This window comes from Amphibalanus amphitrite, unplaced genomic scaffold, assembly GCF_019059575.1.
Source record: "Amphibalanus amphitrite isolate SeventyFive unplaced genomic scaffold, NRLGWU_Aamphi_draft 000090F_arrow, whole genome shotgun sequence".
Taxonomy (NCBI): domain Eukaryota; kingdom Metazoa; phylum Arthropoda; class Thecostraca; order Balanomorpha; family Balanidae; genus Amphibalanus; species Amphibalanus amphitrite.
Window position 1 is genome coordinate 594,721 of NW_024881586.1, and position 16,636 is coordinate 611,356.

General features: G+C 48.5%; 1 protein-coding gene across 1 annotated transcript; it reads right to left on the reverse strand.

Moving 5' to 3' along the window:
* Positions 1-858: 858 nt before the first annotated feature.
* On the reverse strand, positions 859-8,894 carry LOC122380057 (regulator of G-protein signaling 19-like). Its single transcript, XM_043362835.1, has 4 exons — positions 8,536-8,894; positions 2,763-2,831; positions 2,208-2,428; positions 859-1,914 (listed from the first exon to the last, which is right to left on the reverse strand). Exons 2-4 carry the CDS (start codon positions 2,820-2,822, stop codon positions 1,665-1,667), a joined length of 531 nt encoding a protein of 176 aa, XP_043218770.1. The 5' UTR covers positions 2,823-2,831; positions 8,536-8,894; the 3' UTR covers positions 859-1,664.
* Positions 8,895-16,636: the final 7,742 nt, after the last annotated feature.

Genomic DNA, 16,636 nt, shown 5'->3' on the forward strand with positions numbered 1-16,636 from the left:
CAAAATGCGGCAGCAGCCAATTTGCTTTCGAATGGTGTTTGATTTAAACTGATCGGTCGTCTGGAAGCAGAGATATGGACGGAAACGTGCAGAAGAAAATTTTGAACATAAGAACTATTCTGAGGGCTTAGTTGTATGACATTTGGGTCATACGGAGTCAAGTCAGGTCAAGGTGGTCATCCCTGGTCACACTGGGTCAGGCCAGGTCACCTTCGGTCAGGCCAGGTCGTATAGGTCACCTCGTCACATTGGATCGGCCTGAACCACACTTCACTCGTCGTCAAGTCGTCATCACTGGAGCTGTAGGTATGGGTAAATACGAGCTATCATCATCATCATCATCATCATCATCACATTTATTTGCATCACACACACAATGTGAGGTGACAAGGTGAGTTGACAGTTATACATGACAGTTAAAACTATGAAACTATGAGTCCGTGAAATAGTAAACAAATTTGATGAAATTGATCGTCTGTCAAATCTGGTCAAATCAATGTGCGCCAACCAGTTTTCTCAGTAATTCAGCTAGCAATTCTCGTGCTGTGTTCAAAAAGACGTTTACAGTGAGGGGCAAACTTAAGAAAAACGAACTTATACCTAGCTTCTTTTTTCGCTAATGCTAAGTAGGTACACCAAAATTGATGTCTATCGAAAATTGATTTAAAAAATAAACTGACTTTTATGCGTGGCAATTTACATTAGGTAGGTACAGGTATTCAACGTCATTATTTGATTACATGTGAAATATGTAATATTCATCGAACATTTTTACGTTCGATATTTATAGTTCGTGTTTCTTCCCTTGTGAAGTATATGACGGCTGGCGATGTAAGTAAAGCCCGTATAAAACTATGGTTAGATTTTACACGTTTTATTTTGCATTTCAGACAGCAATGGATATCAAAAATAGGCATTAAGCATGCATCGAGGGCATATCGCATACATTCTATAGGCAGCAAACGCGACAGTTGGTTATCGGATCGGTCTTACATGATTGTTTACATCAGACGCCAAATATCTGAGTTATTGAACGACTCTGCGCATTTCTCTGCAACTAATAAACAAAACAGAGTACGTTCTTTCCAAGTGCCTGGATCATTTCGTTCCTAGAGATCTTCTGCAATTTACAGAAGCAAACAGTAGCGGTGAGCTCGATACAGCAATGGTCAGTACAATTTTCATAGAAAACTAATAAAACTCAATTGGACGGCACAGGTCACTACTAAGTACATACATGGCACTGTTCTGAAAGAAGCATACAAATAAAAACTTTGAAAACGCCCCAAACATCATAAATGACTGTTCTTTCGGAATACAACACAACGATACAGTTTCAGTATGCTCACTGTAATTGCGGTTGCGTCATTTGATGGGAAGCGCATCCATAGCCCTTGATGCCTGCAGCAGCTTTCCCAATACTGGACATTAGGTAACATCGCTGGTCATTTTATGCAACCTTTTTCGACACTTATTCCAGTCGCCTTACTTTAATTCGTTATACATCATCATTGGCAACATAATCAATCAAAAACGATTGATCTTTTCGTGAGAGCTCGAACATAGCATATGTATAGCGTAGAAGCGAGAATCATCACCACATTTCCAATGATTCCCCAGACAGGCCCCCGCTTCCCACCACGGACCAGCCCCCGGCAGACCCCTCAGGCGAGGCCGGCCAGCCGCTCAAATAACGGCGTCTTCAGGAAGCGCGGAAACACGTCCCGTCGCAGCTCCTCCAGCTGGGCGCGCTCCGCAGCATCGAACAGGTGCGGCGGGGCCTCCGAGAGGCCGGCCACCACCGCGTCCCGCACCGGCTTGTCCAGACTCAGCTCCCGTTCGGCACAGACGGCCAGGTAGCTGGAGAAGATGGTCTGCGCCGACTTGGCGCGTGCCGCCGCGTCCGACTCGCTCCTGGCCGTAGAGGAAGGGGTCAGGGCTGGTTAGAGCGTGTAAAAGGGGACTGATCGGTACCTACAGCGGAAACAAAGCTAAAGACTCCCCTGAGTGCGCTTCCCCAGAAAAAAAAAACTATTTTTAGGTAGAGGACTAGAAAGTGCAAGTTATAATATATAAACAACATTGCGTGCAATATTATAAAAATCGTCTTCAACTTTACAGCGAGGCTATAATCGCCATACAAAATGACACATGTGTGTGCCCTTTGCCTTGACCTGGATTCCAAAAAGTGTCTGTTTTTAGTTTACCTATATCGACGTACATCCTCCAGGAAGTCGAGCACGTGCTCCTGCTGCACAGTGGCCATGTACTCCCTCAGTGCCGCCATGCCTTTCTGTGACTTGAGCACCTCCTCGAGGTAAGCGAACTTGGCCTGCCGTTTGGGCTGGCTGACGCCACCGGACGCCCGCTCGATCCCCACGACAGTCTGACCTGGCCCGGCCGCCGGAGCGCTGCTCACAGGTGCAGGCTAGAAACGGGGAACAGAGCCGGCATAAGTTTTCCAAGTACCTAGATATAGGTCTGGATTGTCGGTACTGATAGCGGACAAGGAGGAAGAGGTTTATCCTTTACTTTTATACGAGATTAATTATAAAAAGGGATATATGTTACATCCGTTACGGTGACCATTCATTTATTACTGAAAATGAGCGTTATTTTGCTGGTGTTTGCCATACACATCGCTATAATAGCTTGGAACCAGTAATTAGCTTGGAACCAGTAATGAGATGTGTAGGTATGTAATATTTATTTGTTTCCAAGAGTCCTTGGGGCAGCCGCAATATGTACCTATATTTGCTCACCTGGGCTTTCAGATGGTCAGGAGAGTCCGTCCGAGATTTGAGGCACTCAAAGCAATTCATTGCCCATGTCTGAAACAAAGGATTGGAGCACATGTATCAAACAAACGTAGTTCAAATATCATCAAAATGCCTATCGGTCTAGTCATATATATTACTGACCCGATGCAAATGACACATTCACTAAACAGCTATGCTACCGGCACAATATGTGCACGTTTACCCGGGCACATGAAAGCTGTCTGAAAATGAGTCGTTCCCGCGGTCCTCCCCGTCTCTCCCCATCAGAGCGGAACGGGGTGATTTTTGCTCGTCACTGGGAGCCCGAATCCCCACTGCCCAATCGCCGCACCCCTCCAAAGAGGTCCCCTTTCCCAAGGAAAAACGTGACCACCGCCGGTCGCTTGCCAAAATTACGGAAAACACCACACAATGCCAACGCACGAGGCACGTGCCGACACACGTGCGGCTCACGTGCAACGCCTCCGGGGCCGATAATCGCTCGCGTTTCCATGGTTTCCCCGCGCGTGCACGTGCGCGCGCGCCCGCGCAGCACGCGGCGCGATCAAAGGGCCACGCGGCGCGATCAAAGCGGCCGGCGCGCGCGCGCCAAACGCGGACGTAATAGCGCTGCGGCCGAACAACTACGTGCCGACGACCTGGCGGAGTCCGCAGAGCGGAAACAGGTCGATCGCAGCCCGATGACGGCCGCTCAGCAGGCGGTGGGAGTGGGATGCCGCGCGGGGGTGCAACTGATGGGTGCAGCTCACGGGGTGCTGATGGACGCTGGGCACGTTATTTTCAATGGTCTGATAGGAGCCGGAATGCTGTATTTCAACGCAGGGTGCTCCCATAAATTTTTGCGATTATGGTGTAAACGTAAAAGTATTTCTCATGTCGCAGAGATTTTCCGCCAACTTTGCAATATTTCCAATTCCCCGAAGGAGAGGCAAAATTGCATGGACAATACAGCGAACAGTTTCTGGGTGTGCTCACTGTGGGAGCTATCCGGACCGCCTGATAATCATCGCCAGTCGCCGCTCAGCCCGCATCGCACTCCCGCAGAGCTCTAACCCGATTACCATAGAAATCAGCTACCGGGGGGAGGGTGCCCGAGCTCCCCGTCATGTGTGCGGCTTCCCATTAGCACCCAGAGAGCGATTTCATCGGTCGGTGATCTATGCGCACTGCCGCGCAACCACCACAGACAGACAACAATGGAACGGGCCCGCCGACGAGTTTTTACAGTTCTATTTGACAGGCCCACGCACGGAGGAGAGCGTCCGATCAGGAGATTGTCTGTCGGATTTCGGCCGCGGGTCGCCAGCGCGTTCAGCGTTGGAGAACTGTTCTATTTAGAAGGACTGTGTAAGCTCGGCCATCTGGTGCGAGGGAAAGGCAGAAGCTTTGCGGCAAATGAAGGGGACATGAAGGAAGAGGCCGTGGTTTCACATATGCGAGGTGATTCAGTAGAAATTACCTTCTTACGATGAGAGATGATACTGGATTCGAGTCACTCCGCTGCAGCTGAAATCACCTAACACTTAGCCACACTCCCTGAGTGAGCCACTGGCCCGACTACCACTAAGTTGCGATAGGAACAGTTCGTCCATGTCACCTGCGGAACTGGCATTACCTACCGGAAATAATGAGTTGTAGGTAAGCTGCTGGACTATGAAGCATTACGCATGAGTAAAACTACAAAGACAAAGACGGAAATCGTCACCATCGTTGATGGTAAACGACGATGAAAGATGTACCGTGCGACTGCGATGGTTTATATCTTTCAAAGAACACTGCTGTCCGACGCATTACTCGAACCAAGCGTCTAGGAGGGATCCGATGTCACACAACGCTACGATATTCGACACCGCAGTGGTTGGGCCGCGGCGACCACCAAGGCATCGCCTGCTCAGAGACCGCATAGGGACGCGTTGCTTTATCTGATGTGATTGGTTGCAGTCTGGAAATGTGGGGTCGTCCGTAAAGTGATCAGCTGCCAGGAAACATTATACCTGCGGTGCTGTACAGTAGGTCTACAAAATAAGTCCTCTCCGTATGCGGGCAGGTGGCGCCCGAGTAACGCTCAGGTGCTAACTGCCCACTGGTGACCCGCATTCGGCGGGGACTTATTTTGTGGACCTACTGTATGTACAGGGTGTTTCACAATAAACGTTACTTTTGATAAGCTTTTAAAATGACCTCAACTATTCGTATGCCCATAAATTCCATATTCATTTTGTTGCAAATTCTTTCGGTTTTTTTATCCTTACAAAAACTATGACGAATCATCAACTGCATTCTTTATGTACGTGCAATGTCCACACCATCAAAACGGGTCAATTTGCTGTTAAGCTTCAGGGTCCTTCACAATGAATGTTGCTTTTCAAACGACGATGTTTCAGTGACATGTATTACAATATGGCTCATGAGTCATGAGTATTACCACATAGACAACAGAACAGTAGGACTGATGAACATATAACTTTCAGTTCAGCACCCTTCACGGGTTCTCCACTATGCCACCCTTCCGTCTGACTTTTTTCAACCAGATTTTCTGGGATCGCCGTCCGGCCAGGAGGCGGGGCTGGTCTCGTGTTTCCAGTCTTCTGGAACCTTTCTACCACCCGTTTGAAAGACATTTTTGACGGAATATTCTTCCTCCTTTTAAAATGGCTACCGAAACTCCGTCGCACTGCGGTCAGACTCCGCAAAGCGCCGTAATGCATGACCACCCATACCGCCTTATCATCTGTACGTACACGGCGAATTGACCCGTTTTGACGGTGTTGGCATTGCACGTCCATACTGATAGAACCGTTGACGGTTTGTAAAAAAAATATAAGGACTAAAAACCGCAACAAATTTGCAGCAAAATGCATATAAAATTTACACGCTTACGAACAAGTAAGATTTTCATTTAAGCTATTCAAAAGTAACATTTATTGTGAAACACCCTGTATGTACACACATTATAGGTATTGAGTGAAATGTTAAGCTGTTATTGCGTTGTAATTGTATTGTACAGATGACTACATAATGATGTTCCATACTGAACAACGCTGCAAAGCTGTGCCGTATTGAATTGTTTATCGTATTGGGTGTATGTACAAACCCACACGTCATTAGGAATATAAACTGTATGAAATTCAGGGAGTGGCGTTTGACAGCCGAGCCGACACTGCGTCATCCAACACGCCAGGAAGAACGGTGAGCTAGGCGCACAGGTTTGATAGCCACTGGGTCGGCGGTTCGGTACTGCGCTAACAAGGGACCGTATCGCCAAAGCGGAAGTGTGATTGAGGACGCGGGTCGGTCGCGTGCTCCTGATACCGGCCTCAGCGGCAGCCCACGGCTTACCGACCGCTGGAGAGTGGTGTACTTCTTAGATGTAGCGTCAGGTATACGAGCATCATATAAGCCAGGCAGGCTCTTTGGATGATATAGGAAACTAAAAGTACGGTTAACCAGCAGGCTATTTTGGTGTCAGCGGCAACCAAAATATTGTTAATTTAGTTTATAGCTATTTTCAATTTTCGTTCCCCAGTCCCCTATCTTTCAGGCTTTTTTCCGATGTTGTTAACAATTTCGATCACTCTTGGCTTATGTCACTGTTCAGGATTGATAGACAGCAGGAATCCGGTTGATTGCATGTTTCATTTCGGCCCTCTCCCAACCAATAGCGATTTCATGGTTTGGGGGCTCGATTAATGACACGATTATTCCCGGCGCACATTCAGTACACGCGCCATATGCAAATAACCCGATATTGGAGGGCGATGTGGTGCGGAGCATTTCATTGAGCAATACCGAGTGGTGTTTGGGTGATTATGTAAATTTTACTCGGCGCAGCCGCGTTGGATGTGCGTCTGTGTCGAAACGTGTGAGCGGTGAGTTTCATGGTGCGTTAGGCAGGCTTTCAATGAGCAGCGGTAGATGCTAATGTGGAAGAACAGGTCTGATGGTGCAGCCAACCTTTCAATGTATGGTTGCTTGCATCGGTGTTGTTCAATTCAGTGCAAATGCAAGACTGGGTGTTTGCTAATGTGTTTTATGCTCAAGGTATTAGGCCGGAATATGGAACGGTTGCCTATCGTGTACTCCTGTAGAAAATGTTTATTGCATCGCTTTAGATAGTTATGCATACTCGTAAGTAACAAAAAATATTCAGAGAAAAGAAGGGCCAACGACTATGTTTATGATTCGTAAAAAAAAACGATGCAAACAAGGTCGATGGCATAACTGTGCGAATAGGTAAGTGAATACTACAGGCTGCTTGGGTTGAAAGGAGAACGCGTGGAAGGAATGCTGAACACATGGGGAACGATCCAATGATCAGATAACAGTCAGTGATAAATGTCACGACGACAAAATGGCCATTGTTTTCTGAGCCAGCCAAAACGCGCTGCCAGAATACTGTAGGTATGACTGTGGTATGGAAGAAGGGCTGATAGTTGGAGTTTGTATAACCAACTAAAATGTAATAACCAGTAGTTGCCTATTTAGTACACTATGACAGACAATGATACCGGCATTCTTCTTTAGGTCTATAAGGAACAGAATCTTACATCAACGCAAAAAAAAAAAAAACAGGACAAGCGACTTTTACGCGGTGAGGCATTGTCTGAGACAAATATGTTCATTTTTTTAGGGTATGGCTGCCATTTTCTTGTTTGGATGATAAGATTAAGAAGGTCCATTAAAATGAAATGATGCTACATTTCTGTATCTTTATCTTATCCAACAAAAAAGCGAAGTGCTTAGGCATCGATAGAAATTCGTAATAGTTGCAGCTTACGTCATTACTCAGGTATTAAGGAGAAAGAAATAATAAAAAACGCACCTTCCTATGATGGATGGCATGGGCATCCTACCTCAATTCTAGATATAAAACAACTTCTGGTAAATGTAGGTAATCCACTGTCTTGTGGAGGGAAGCTTAGTCTAAATGAAAGGTTAAATGAGATCGCATTTCATAGCGTAGAGAAGCATAATCTATTGACAACCTTTTTTTGCAACATATGCGGGGTTTACTAACGTAAAGCTCGCTTCCAATGTCAAGAGCGATGGGAGTTGCGTACTGCGATTACTGTAGGACTCTGATGGATCTCAGCATAGGTGGCGCCACCCTCGACCACCCTGGAGAAGGCATCGGTGCAACATTGCATGCAATGGCAGCCATCAATTTGGCACATCTCTGAGGGTGATTTTCAGCTCCCCAGTTTTCCAATATGTAACCATGACCACTATCAACCTAGCTCAACTTTTTCCACCGCTCCCGGCGGGCTTCCGTTCATGAGCGGGCGCCTCGCGGCCTGCCATTGTTGCACGGCCCGCTCGGGCAGACGGCAGAGTCCAGGTCTCTCGGAGGCTCGTGCCACGCCGCCGGCCACGGCCGACCAACCAACGAGCATCGATCGGGTGACGTCTGCTCCACTGGTCACGTGACCAGCAGCGTCCCCCCTCCTCCGCCCCCGGAGCTGTCGTCGGTGGCCAAATTACCGCAGAAATTTCGTCTAAATACCTCCAAAAACACTGAGAATGGTTCAAACAACGCCTTGAAGAATGATCATCGATTTTATTTTGCCATTTTTCGGTATGCCATCGACCCTCAACATGGCGACGAGCGAGTGTGTCATCCTCACAGCTGGGCAGGGCAGCACTCCCCAAACTTCCAGGGACACCTCCCACCGGGATTAAAAATAGTCCTCTCGCACCCCAGCACGAGCCGCCGAGACCAGGGCTTCCTCAGGGTGGCACAAATCGATCCACTTACCAGAAATTATGGCGAGCACCTCGGAGAGCGACCTGCACACCTCTGCGACACAATCTCCAATGGCTGGGCGACCAGTGACGTCACGCCAACAGGTAAGGAACAGCGGCGCGCGCGGACTGGCGCGGCGGCGGCGGCGGCGCGCGCGCCCGGAGAAGGCGGCCGACGTGGGAACGCGACGCCGGTGTGGGAACCAGCGTGAGAAACGGCTCACAGTGCGCGACTGAGAGCCGCTGGGGTGGGACGGACGAAGGTACGACGATCCGATGGTCCGGTGGTCTGGTCCGCACTCCAGCCGGGGCTGCACTCCTGTGTGTGGCGCCGTCAGCGAGTCGCCTGCGCGGAGGAAACGGAAGGAGGACAGATTTAGAACGGACGAGGGTCTCCCAAGTCCCAGGGGTGGGGGAGGCGCCTCGCGGGAGGGAGGCGGCGGGATGGTGGGCGCGTGCTCACCGCATTGCGCTGACTTGTGTCCGGCTCACAGCGGAACTGCTTGGAGATTCAATGGCAATGTCCGGTGTCACATGATGTAACTCGGAGTCAGTTTTTCCTCGTCTGGAAACGGGAATGGGCTTAAGAGCTTGTCTAGCGAGCACAAACGCATTTTACTCACTACTTTGTTTAAAAAATAGGCGTAAAATACACATCTTCCATCTAAGTACAATAATTGGCACTATATTCTGAGATTGATAAGCATCTCTCGAAAGCCGGTTCACCACATCAACGCGCACTAGTGTGTCGATGTATTTGTTTCTGCGATATTGGTCGCAAGTGTCGAATTTTATACATGCGATTCGGATGGCTACTTCCCGGCCATGCGATTCGGTAATTTATTTTTTCAGTCTATGTTTATATTATATACACACACGATGCGCTTCAACGGTTTATAAGTGTGCTTGATCCCTAGTTCTATTTAGTTCGTTGGTTAAAATCGACCACTGACCACTAATCACGATAGCAAACCATGTTTGAATTGGTTTTCGTAATTCACAGCTACCAATAAATAAGCGCGTTGAGTGGTCCGCTTTTAATTGATCAGTGATGTGAAAACTGAAACGCCGGTTGCCGTGTAGTGGTTTCAAACATCAAGCGACAAGCGTCATCCGTTCCTCATAGACGTAAACAGTGCATCGTTTCAAGTAGTTCGTCATTTATTTATTGCATATTTTTACAGGCATATCAACCGGGCAACTGTTGGAACACTCTCCAATGCGTTCCACTCCAAATTCCTTTCCCCAAATTCCTCCAAACTCCATCCATCACGTCCTATCTGCGCCGTTTCAGCGCACGCGCTCTGCGGAATTTGGGAGCCTCCGTCTCCCATTGAGCTGCCAACATTCAGATACCGCGCTGAAGGAACGGTCCGGGGACAAACGCGACCGGAGCGGCGCGGATCGGTAACCCGACCACCCGTGATGACCTCCAGGCCTGCCCCGTGACGAGGCGTCACGGATGGTGTCTCGGCGGGCCGTAACGGTTTCACAGGAGAGGTGGTGACGATCTGTGACGATCTGAGATAGCCAGGGACGACCAGTGAGATTCTGCAGCAACAGAAGACGACCCGTGATGATCTGTGAAGATATAAGACGGATATGATGACGTCTTATAGCCATCTGTGGCGATATAGGACGACCAGGGATCATACGTAGCGAAATCAAACGAACCGTCACGATCCGTGACAGCCTGTGATGATCCGTGACAACCTGTGTCTATCAATGACTGTTTTGGACAATAAGTAGCTGAGCAGGTGATAGCTCGTAACAGACCCGTTCATGATACCCCGTAATCGCCAGTAAATAAACTTTGCTAGCCCGTGACGATCTGTGACGACCCTTGATTATCCTTGACAATTTGTGACAATCCGTGATCATTCGGTGTATGGGTGTATGTAACCGCATCATACATAAAAAGATAAGCATGGACATTGGGCATGGTATCACACTTCAAATTCTCAAAATGCGGAGACCAAAAGGAAGTAAAGTAGGGATATATTGAGCGAAAGCACGTCTCTCCTCTCTCTCTCTCTCTCTCTCTCTCTCTCTCTCTCTCTCTCTCTCTCTCTCTCTCTCTCTTTCTCTGTCTCTCTTTCTCTCTCTCTCTCTCACTCTCTCTCTCTCTCTCCCTCTCTCTCCCTCCTTCCCTCCCTCCCTAAATCCCCAAATTATTCCCTCCCTGACGACGGTCCGTGTGCGCTAATTGCGTTAGTCCGCCGGCACGGCTCGGACGCGCGCCTCCCCGCCCGGGGTCAGCCCCTCACCCATCCCCGCTGACCCCAGAGCGTGGGAACGAGCCTGGAGCGGCGGCCGACCGCGTGCCGGCGTGATTTTAGAGAACGTGGCAGGGAGGCGGCGCAGCCAGGGCGGGGGCGGGGGCGGGCGGGCGAGTGTCCCGCCTCGCCCGTTCCCGCTCCTCCGTCTGTTTACAGAGCACACACAGAAGGATCTGTCACGGCTTCCGTGAGCAATCACGCGTTTAAATAGATCTCGGTGGGTTGTGCACACCGTGCTGACAGCCGGCGCGTGAGTGAGGACATTAGAGACGATGGTGTATGACCGCACGCAGCCGCAGCTGCAGCTCACGTAACGCGAGAGTACGAGATATGAGGCGTGTGAGAGAGAAGTGGTAGCTCACAACTGACTACTGAAACGTAAAGGATATCCATACGGACCACGGTTGCAGGACAGTTGGTCTCATTGCTCACACAGCAAACGCCCTTGCGCTCTAAACGTTTTCCCTCTCGATTAGAGTTTGAAGACTCATGACCTTCACGCGAACAAATAGTTTCCTTACAGTTACTTTCCTACGCTTATTTCACGTCGCCCTAGGTATAACCATGCAGCTCATCACACGAGTACGGACCCATCTCTGCAGGTAATTGAGCTCTGAGATCGACCAGCAGCCCAGTGATAACTAGACTGGCAGTATTTTGTGAATATTTACGTCGTAGGATATGTGATGCTCATAACACCTCCCCCTCCTCTCCATGAAACTGGGACTTGTGTCGGCGGCCGAGCTGGCTAGTGGCTCGCGTCACTCTTCCGGCGCTGACTCGCCTCTCTCTCTCTCTCTCTCTCTCTCTCTCTCTCTCTCTCTCTCTCTCTCTCTCTCTCTCTTTCTCTTTCTCTTTCTCTTTCTCTTTCTTTCTCTCTCTCTTTCTCTCTCTCTCTCTCTCTCTCTCTCTCTCTCTCTCTCTCTCTCTCTCTCTCTCTCTCTCTCTCTCACTCTCTGCACTGTCCCGCGTCACTCTTCCGGCTCCAAATGAGACCGGGCATCCCCCGCTGGTTAGGTCCGGCCGGACCCGTCGGGCCCGTCGGTCGGGCGGTGATTTGTATTCATTGGCCCGTCTCTGTCCACTGCCGCACGCAGAGGGTCTCACGGCTGATTAGACCCACTGATTGGGGTTTGGTGACGTTCGTCTCTGGACCCAGTGACAGATGCCACAATGGCCGGGGGGCGGGGACTGGTCGGCACACTCCGGGCCCGCCCGGTGCGGAGCGGTGGCCCAGGCTCCGCGGGGTAACTGTGAGTAGTTGTGGTCATGCATCTCTCATTCAAAAATGTCTCTGGCCCTTTAGAGGGCACGCCAAAAGGTGAAGCATTTATCAATAGAACGCAATGAAAAGTAAAAAATAACGTTTAGCCTTGCAGGCTATTCCCCGCTGCTAAATTGCCTCTAAATAGTCAGTACCCACGAGATAATGTCGATTGTGACGTTCATCCGCAACCGTTCGGTTTCTTTCAATGCTTCCAGACCAACCCATAAGCCAAAACCATCTTTATTTGCGACATCTCGGCTGCTCACTCCTTGTGACTAGCACCGCTATCACTGGCTGTTCCGGGGGGGGGGGCTTTGGCACAAAGCTCCCCCGCATCGCCCGAAATCGACGAAACTTTGCCGTTTTCGAATCCTGAACGAAAACTTAATAACTTTTATCAGGACAAATTTGTTTTAAACCGCGCCCCGTAGGGCTACCGGCGGACCCTACCACCCGTAGGGGGGGGGGGGCCGTTTCGGCCCCCCCTAAGATCTCGGAAATTTACCGGCCGATTTTCAAAATTCAAACGGCGTTCGATAGCCCCACCCGGGTGCTACCTTGTGACCAAATTTCATTGACCTAGGTCAAACCGATGACGTCACAGGTCAGGTCAAAGGTTGGATTTTCACCGTTCACAGGCATTTCAAGAAATGTGTTGTGAAATCGAGTAAATTGGTAAGTTATTGAAAACCATCGATGGTACATTGTTCGTCAAACACATACTTCGCTATCTGAGGTCACTGATACCAGGTCAGGTCACAGAGGTCAGGTCACTGGGGGTCACCTGGGGGTCACAACATGAAAGTGTCGTGTGATACATGTTTTGTGGTCCATTTTACATGACAAATGCGATTATGTGGGTCAGGCAGCCTTTGGGGCCAGCTTAGGTCACGTTTTGGTGAAGGTCAGGTCAAGGTCAGGTCATATTAGGAATTTCAAAGTTGATATTTTTGCATAAAATGGGTATTGATTCGATGCAGCTTGTCACGGGGAGTCCAATGATGGTCTTTGTTTTGCTCTACGTGGTCTAGAATTGCCAAAAATTGAGTTTGAATATTCGACGTCATCATTTTAGAACAGTTTTTTCGCTATAACTTGGCCAAAAAACGAGATATCGATCTGAAATTTGGTATGTAGATAGAAGACGGTAGGTACTATCACATATATTCCGGTTTTTTCGAAACTCAAAAAACTTTCTGGATTTTTTGGCTAATATATCCGAAAAATCGTATTTTTGATTTTTGGGGGTCAAAACTCAAAAATTTCGAAAATCCGAGATAGCAGTTTTGTAGCCCTGTCAATTATACACCTTTCATGTCTTGACCATTTTTCTGTATCTTCAAAGCTGTAGGCATGACAGCTCTTCTCGCGAAGGTCTTTTTTCGGTCGAAAATGGCAGAACATGACGTCATTCTGACGTCAATTGTGGCCAACCTACAATAGCCTCTGGAAAAATTTTTGTCCCAATGTGTAAAATTGATGCTCGGAGGGGACCTTTAAGTTTGGTGGCGATATCTCCAGCCGTTTAGGAGATATCGACGGAAAAGGACAGCGGGGGGGCCGTTTCGCCCCCCCCCCCCCCCACGGGGCGCGGGTTAATTTAACTGCACAGCAGGCCGTAAGAAATTGAACAGCGCTGAGTTTTTGGAACTTGGAGAACCTTTTTTGGGTCTACCCCCCCCCCCCCCTGCAGCGTCCAAAACCATCTTTCTGGATCCACCAGTGAACGCTATAAGAGCAACGGGAGTCTGGCATTGGGGTGCTCACTACACAGATACGTCCCATGGGATTGGAAACGGAGATGAACTAGGCAAGGCATGCTGAACGGACCCGCAGTGCGCTGTCAGGGTCTCCAGAGACCAGATGGCACACCATAGTCGTCACCTTGGTCGCCGCGGATGGGCCATCAGACGCCCGGTGTCCTCCGTCGCCATGTCGCGCCATCTGGTTACCGAGCGGCGGGCGAATGGAGCACAGCTGACGCTCTGACGGGGCCAGGCGCCAGCTGTGCTGACGGGGAACAGTGTAACAGCTGCTGACGGGGAACAGCGTACCGTACAGCTGCTGACGGGGAACAGTGTACAGATGCTGACGGGGACAGTGTACCGTTGCTGACGGGGAACAGTGTACACTGCTGACGAGAACAGTGTTCAGCTGCTGACGGGGACACTGTACAGCTGCTGACGGGGAACAGTGTACACTGCTGACGGGGACACTGTACAGCTGCTGACGGGGAACAGTGTACAGCTGCTGACGGGAAACAGTGTACAGCTGCTGACGGGAACAGTGTAGGGGAAGCCGGGGGAAGCCCGGCATAGTAAGCTCTTTTTCATTTTTATTACATACCATACGTGCTGTATAAAATGTTGATATCCTGCTAGCTAGCTAAGTTCATTGGCCGTGTCTTCCCAAATATTCGGTTTCGTGGAATAAGTATAAGGTTGAGAAAATCGAGTTTTAAAAAAGTGTTGATTTTTCTGGGGTAAGCCCGGCATAGGGGTAACGCCGGCCACCTCCCCAGCGCTTTACAACGAGTTGATGAAACCATTATGTGTTTTCCAAATATTAACGGAAAGTGAAATATTAAGGTACTGATTAGCTCTGGACATCTTAGAGTTTATGTCACTACTGGTATTTTAGCTAGCGTCTACTACATATACAGTACAGGTCGATGAAAATCGTGATGCGAAATTGACAAAAAATGTGTATTTCAAAATTCCTGAAAATTTATTTTTCTTTTTACCCTGACCCTATTAGTGGCAGGGGGGGGTTGTTATTCATCCACCCCTCAGGTTTTTCGGGAATATCTCCGAAACCGCTGAAGCTACGATGCTGAAATTTTCTGACTTTTCCTAAAACTAAATGGGGCACATTCCCTGAAAATTTCAAGTTCATACCTTTACCAGGGGCGGCTCCAGAGCACTGGGAATTGGGGGGTCCTATTCGTGAAGCGAGTCATTTGGGCGAAGATCACGATGCTGATGTATTATAACTGTATACACCAGTTTTACGAACAGGGAATGAAAGGTATCATGTGATAACATATACAAAGTTATTGTGCATCCCCTTTTGACACGTTTTTGCTATAATAGGCCGTAGGCGGATCCAGGCGTCCAAAAAGGGGGGTTATGTTTTACCTCCCAACATAGGTGCCCTGACACCGCCTATGCATGACCAATACAATTGTTGTCGTTCTCTCATAAGAAAATTGTAACATAACAAGACCATTGCCACCCTTTTTAGAAACAGTAGGGTAGACCGGGGCAAGTCGCCCCGCCGAGGTAAAACGCCTCACCGATGTTTCTCGGAACTGGCAAGGACCTGGGGAAATATTCTCTCTTCTATAAAACGTGCACTATATGATCATTATATGACCAGACTGGAAAGAAATTGTGATGACTCCTTAGGGAGATATAGCCAAAAATGTGTTTTTGGAGTGATTTTTATGTTTTGTTGTCAGGTTATGCATCATGGCGTTCTTTTATGGTCCACATCAGGTTAACGACTTTTATGTATTTTGAACAACTATTATCTAAGGCTTATAATGCCGGGTTGGTTCGTGTTAAATTATGTCTTGCTGGAGTGCAGGGCGTTGTTTCCTGACCGAACTACGTGATGGGGTAAAACGCCCCAGTAGGTCGCGGGGCAAAAAGCCCCATGGGGCGTTTTGCCTCATGTGTTGTTCGTACTACCCACTTCCTAATGTTCGGTAGCTGGCAAACAGTAAGTTTCTATGCATTTATGTGTAGTTTTCTCAGCAACCGGATGGCAAAGGAAGTATTTGGTTGACAGTTGCATGGCAATAATTTATTATTTGGCCTTATGAGGCAGGTGAAAAACCTGCTCATACAATAGTGTCATAGCTGAACACCTGATAGGATGGAAGGTGCTAACTTCAGTGCCGTGCCTCCCAAGGTCTAACGGACCTCTCATATAAGATTTGGTCAACTAGCATGTTAAATCTTTAATCTAGAGTATGGGGCTTCTTGCCCCGGGCCGTGGGGCATTTTGCCCTGGGGTTGGGGCAAAATGCCCCATTTGCAGTTGCTTCACAAATCACTTCATAGCAGGGAGTCCGATCATAAGTGAATGAATTTGAGGGGTGGAATTTAAAGTAAAATGTCCAAAGAACGCATTGAGCACAAATTTGGCCACCCAGGTGATGTAGGACAAAAGTTATGTAGCAAAATAAATTATCTGGGGCGTCTTGCCCCAGGCTACCCTACCAACAAAAACCTTATTTACTATACTTTTTGTGTACCCCCAATCTCAATGATCTGTATCCGCCTATGATTTTTGAAAATGCATATTTTTAGGATCCATGTGAATTCCTGGTTCATTCTCTATCGATCGGCAAAAGTTGCGTTTAGATTGGTTGAGAAACCTGGCCGTGATAAACAGTCTAAAATGTATCTGCAATTCGCCCGTTTTTACCCACCTCTACCCCCCCCCCCTATTGACATTTTTTAATTTTTATTTTTTAGAAATGTAGATCACGTTGAGTGAAATCGAATGCCGTTTGAATTTTGAAAATCGGCCCGTTAGATCTCGAGATATCAAGGGGGGTC

Coding starts and splice junctions, on each gene's coding strand:
- LOC122380057 (XM_043362835.1), bottom strand. CDS start 2,822: ATGAATTGCTTTGAGTGCCTCAAATCTCGGACGGACTCTCCTGACCAT. Junction 2,429..2,762: donor CTGACCATCTGAAAGCCCAG/GTGAGCAAATAT, acceptor CCCCGTTTCTAG/CCTGCACCTGTGAGCAGCGC. Junction 1,915..2,207: donor GAGGATGTACGTCGATATAG/GTAAACTAAAAA, acceptor CTCTACGGCCAG/GAGCGAGTCGGACGCGGCGG.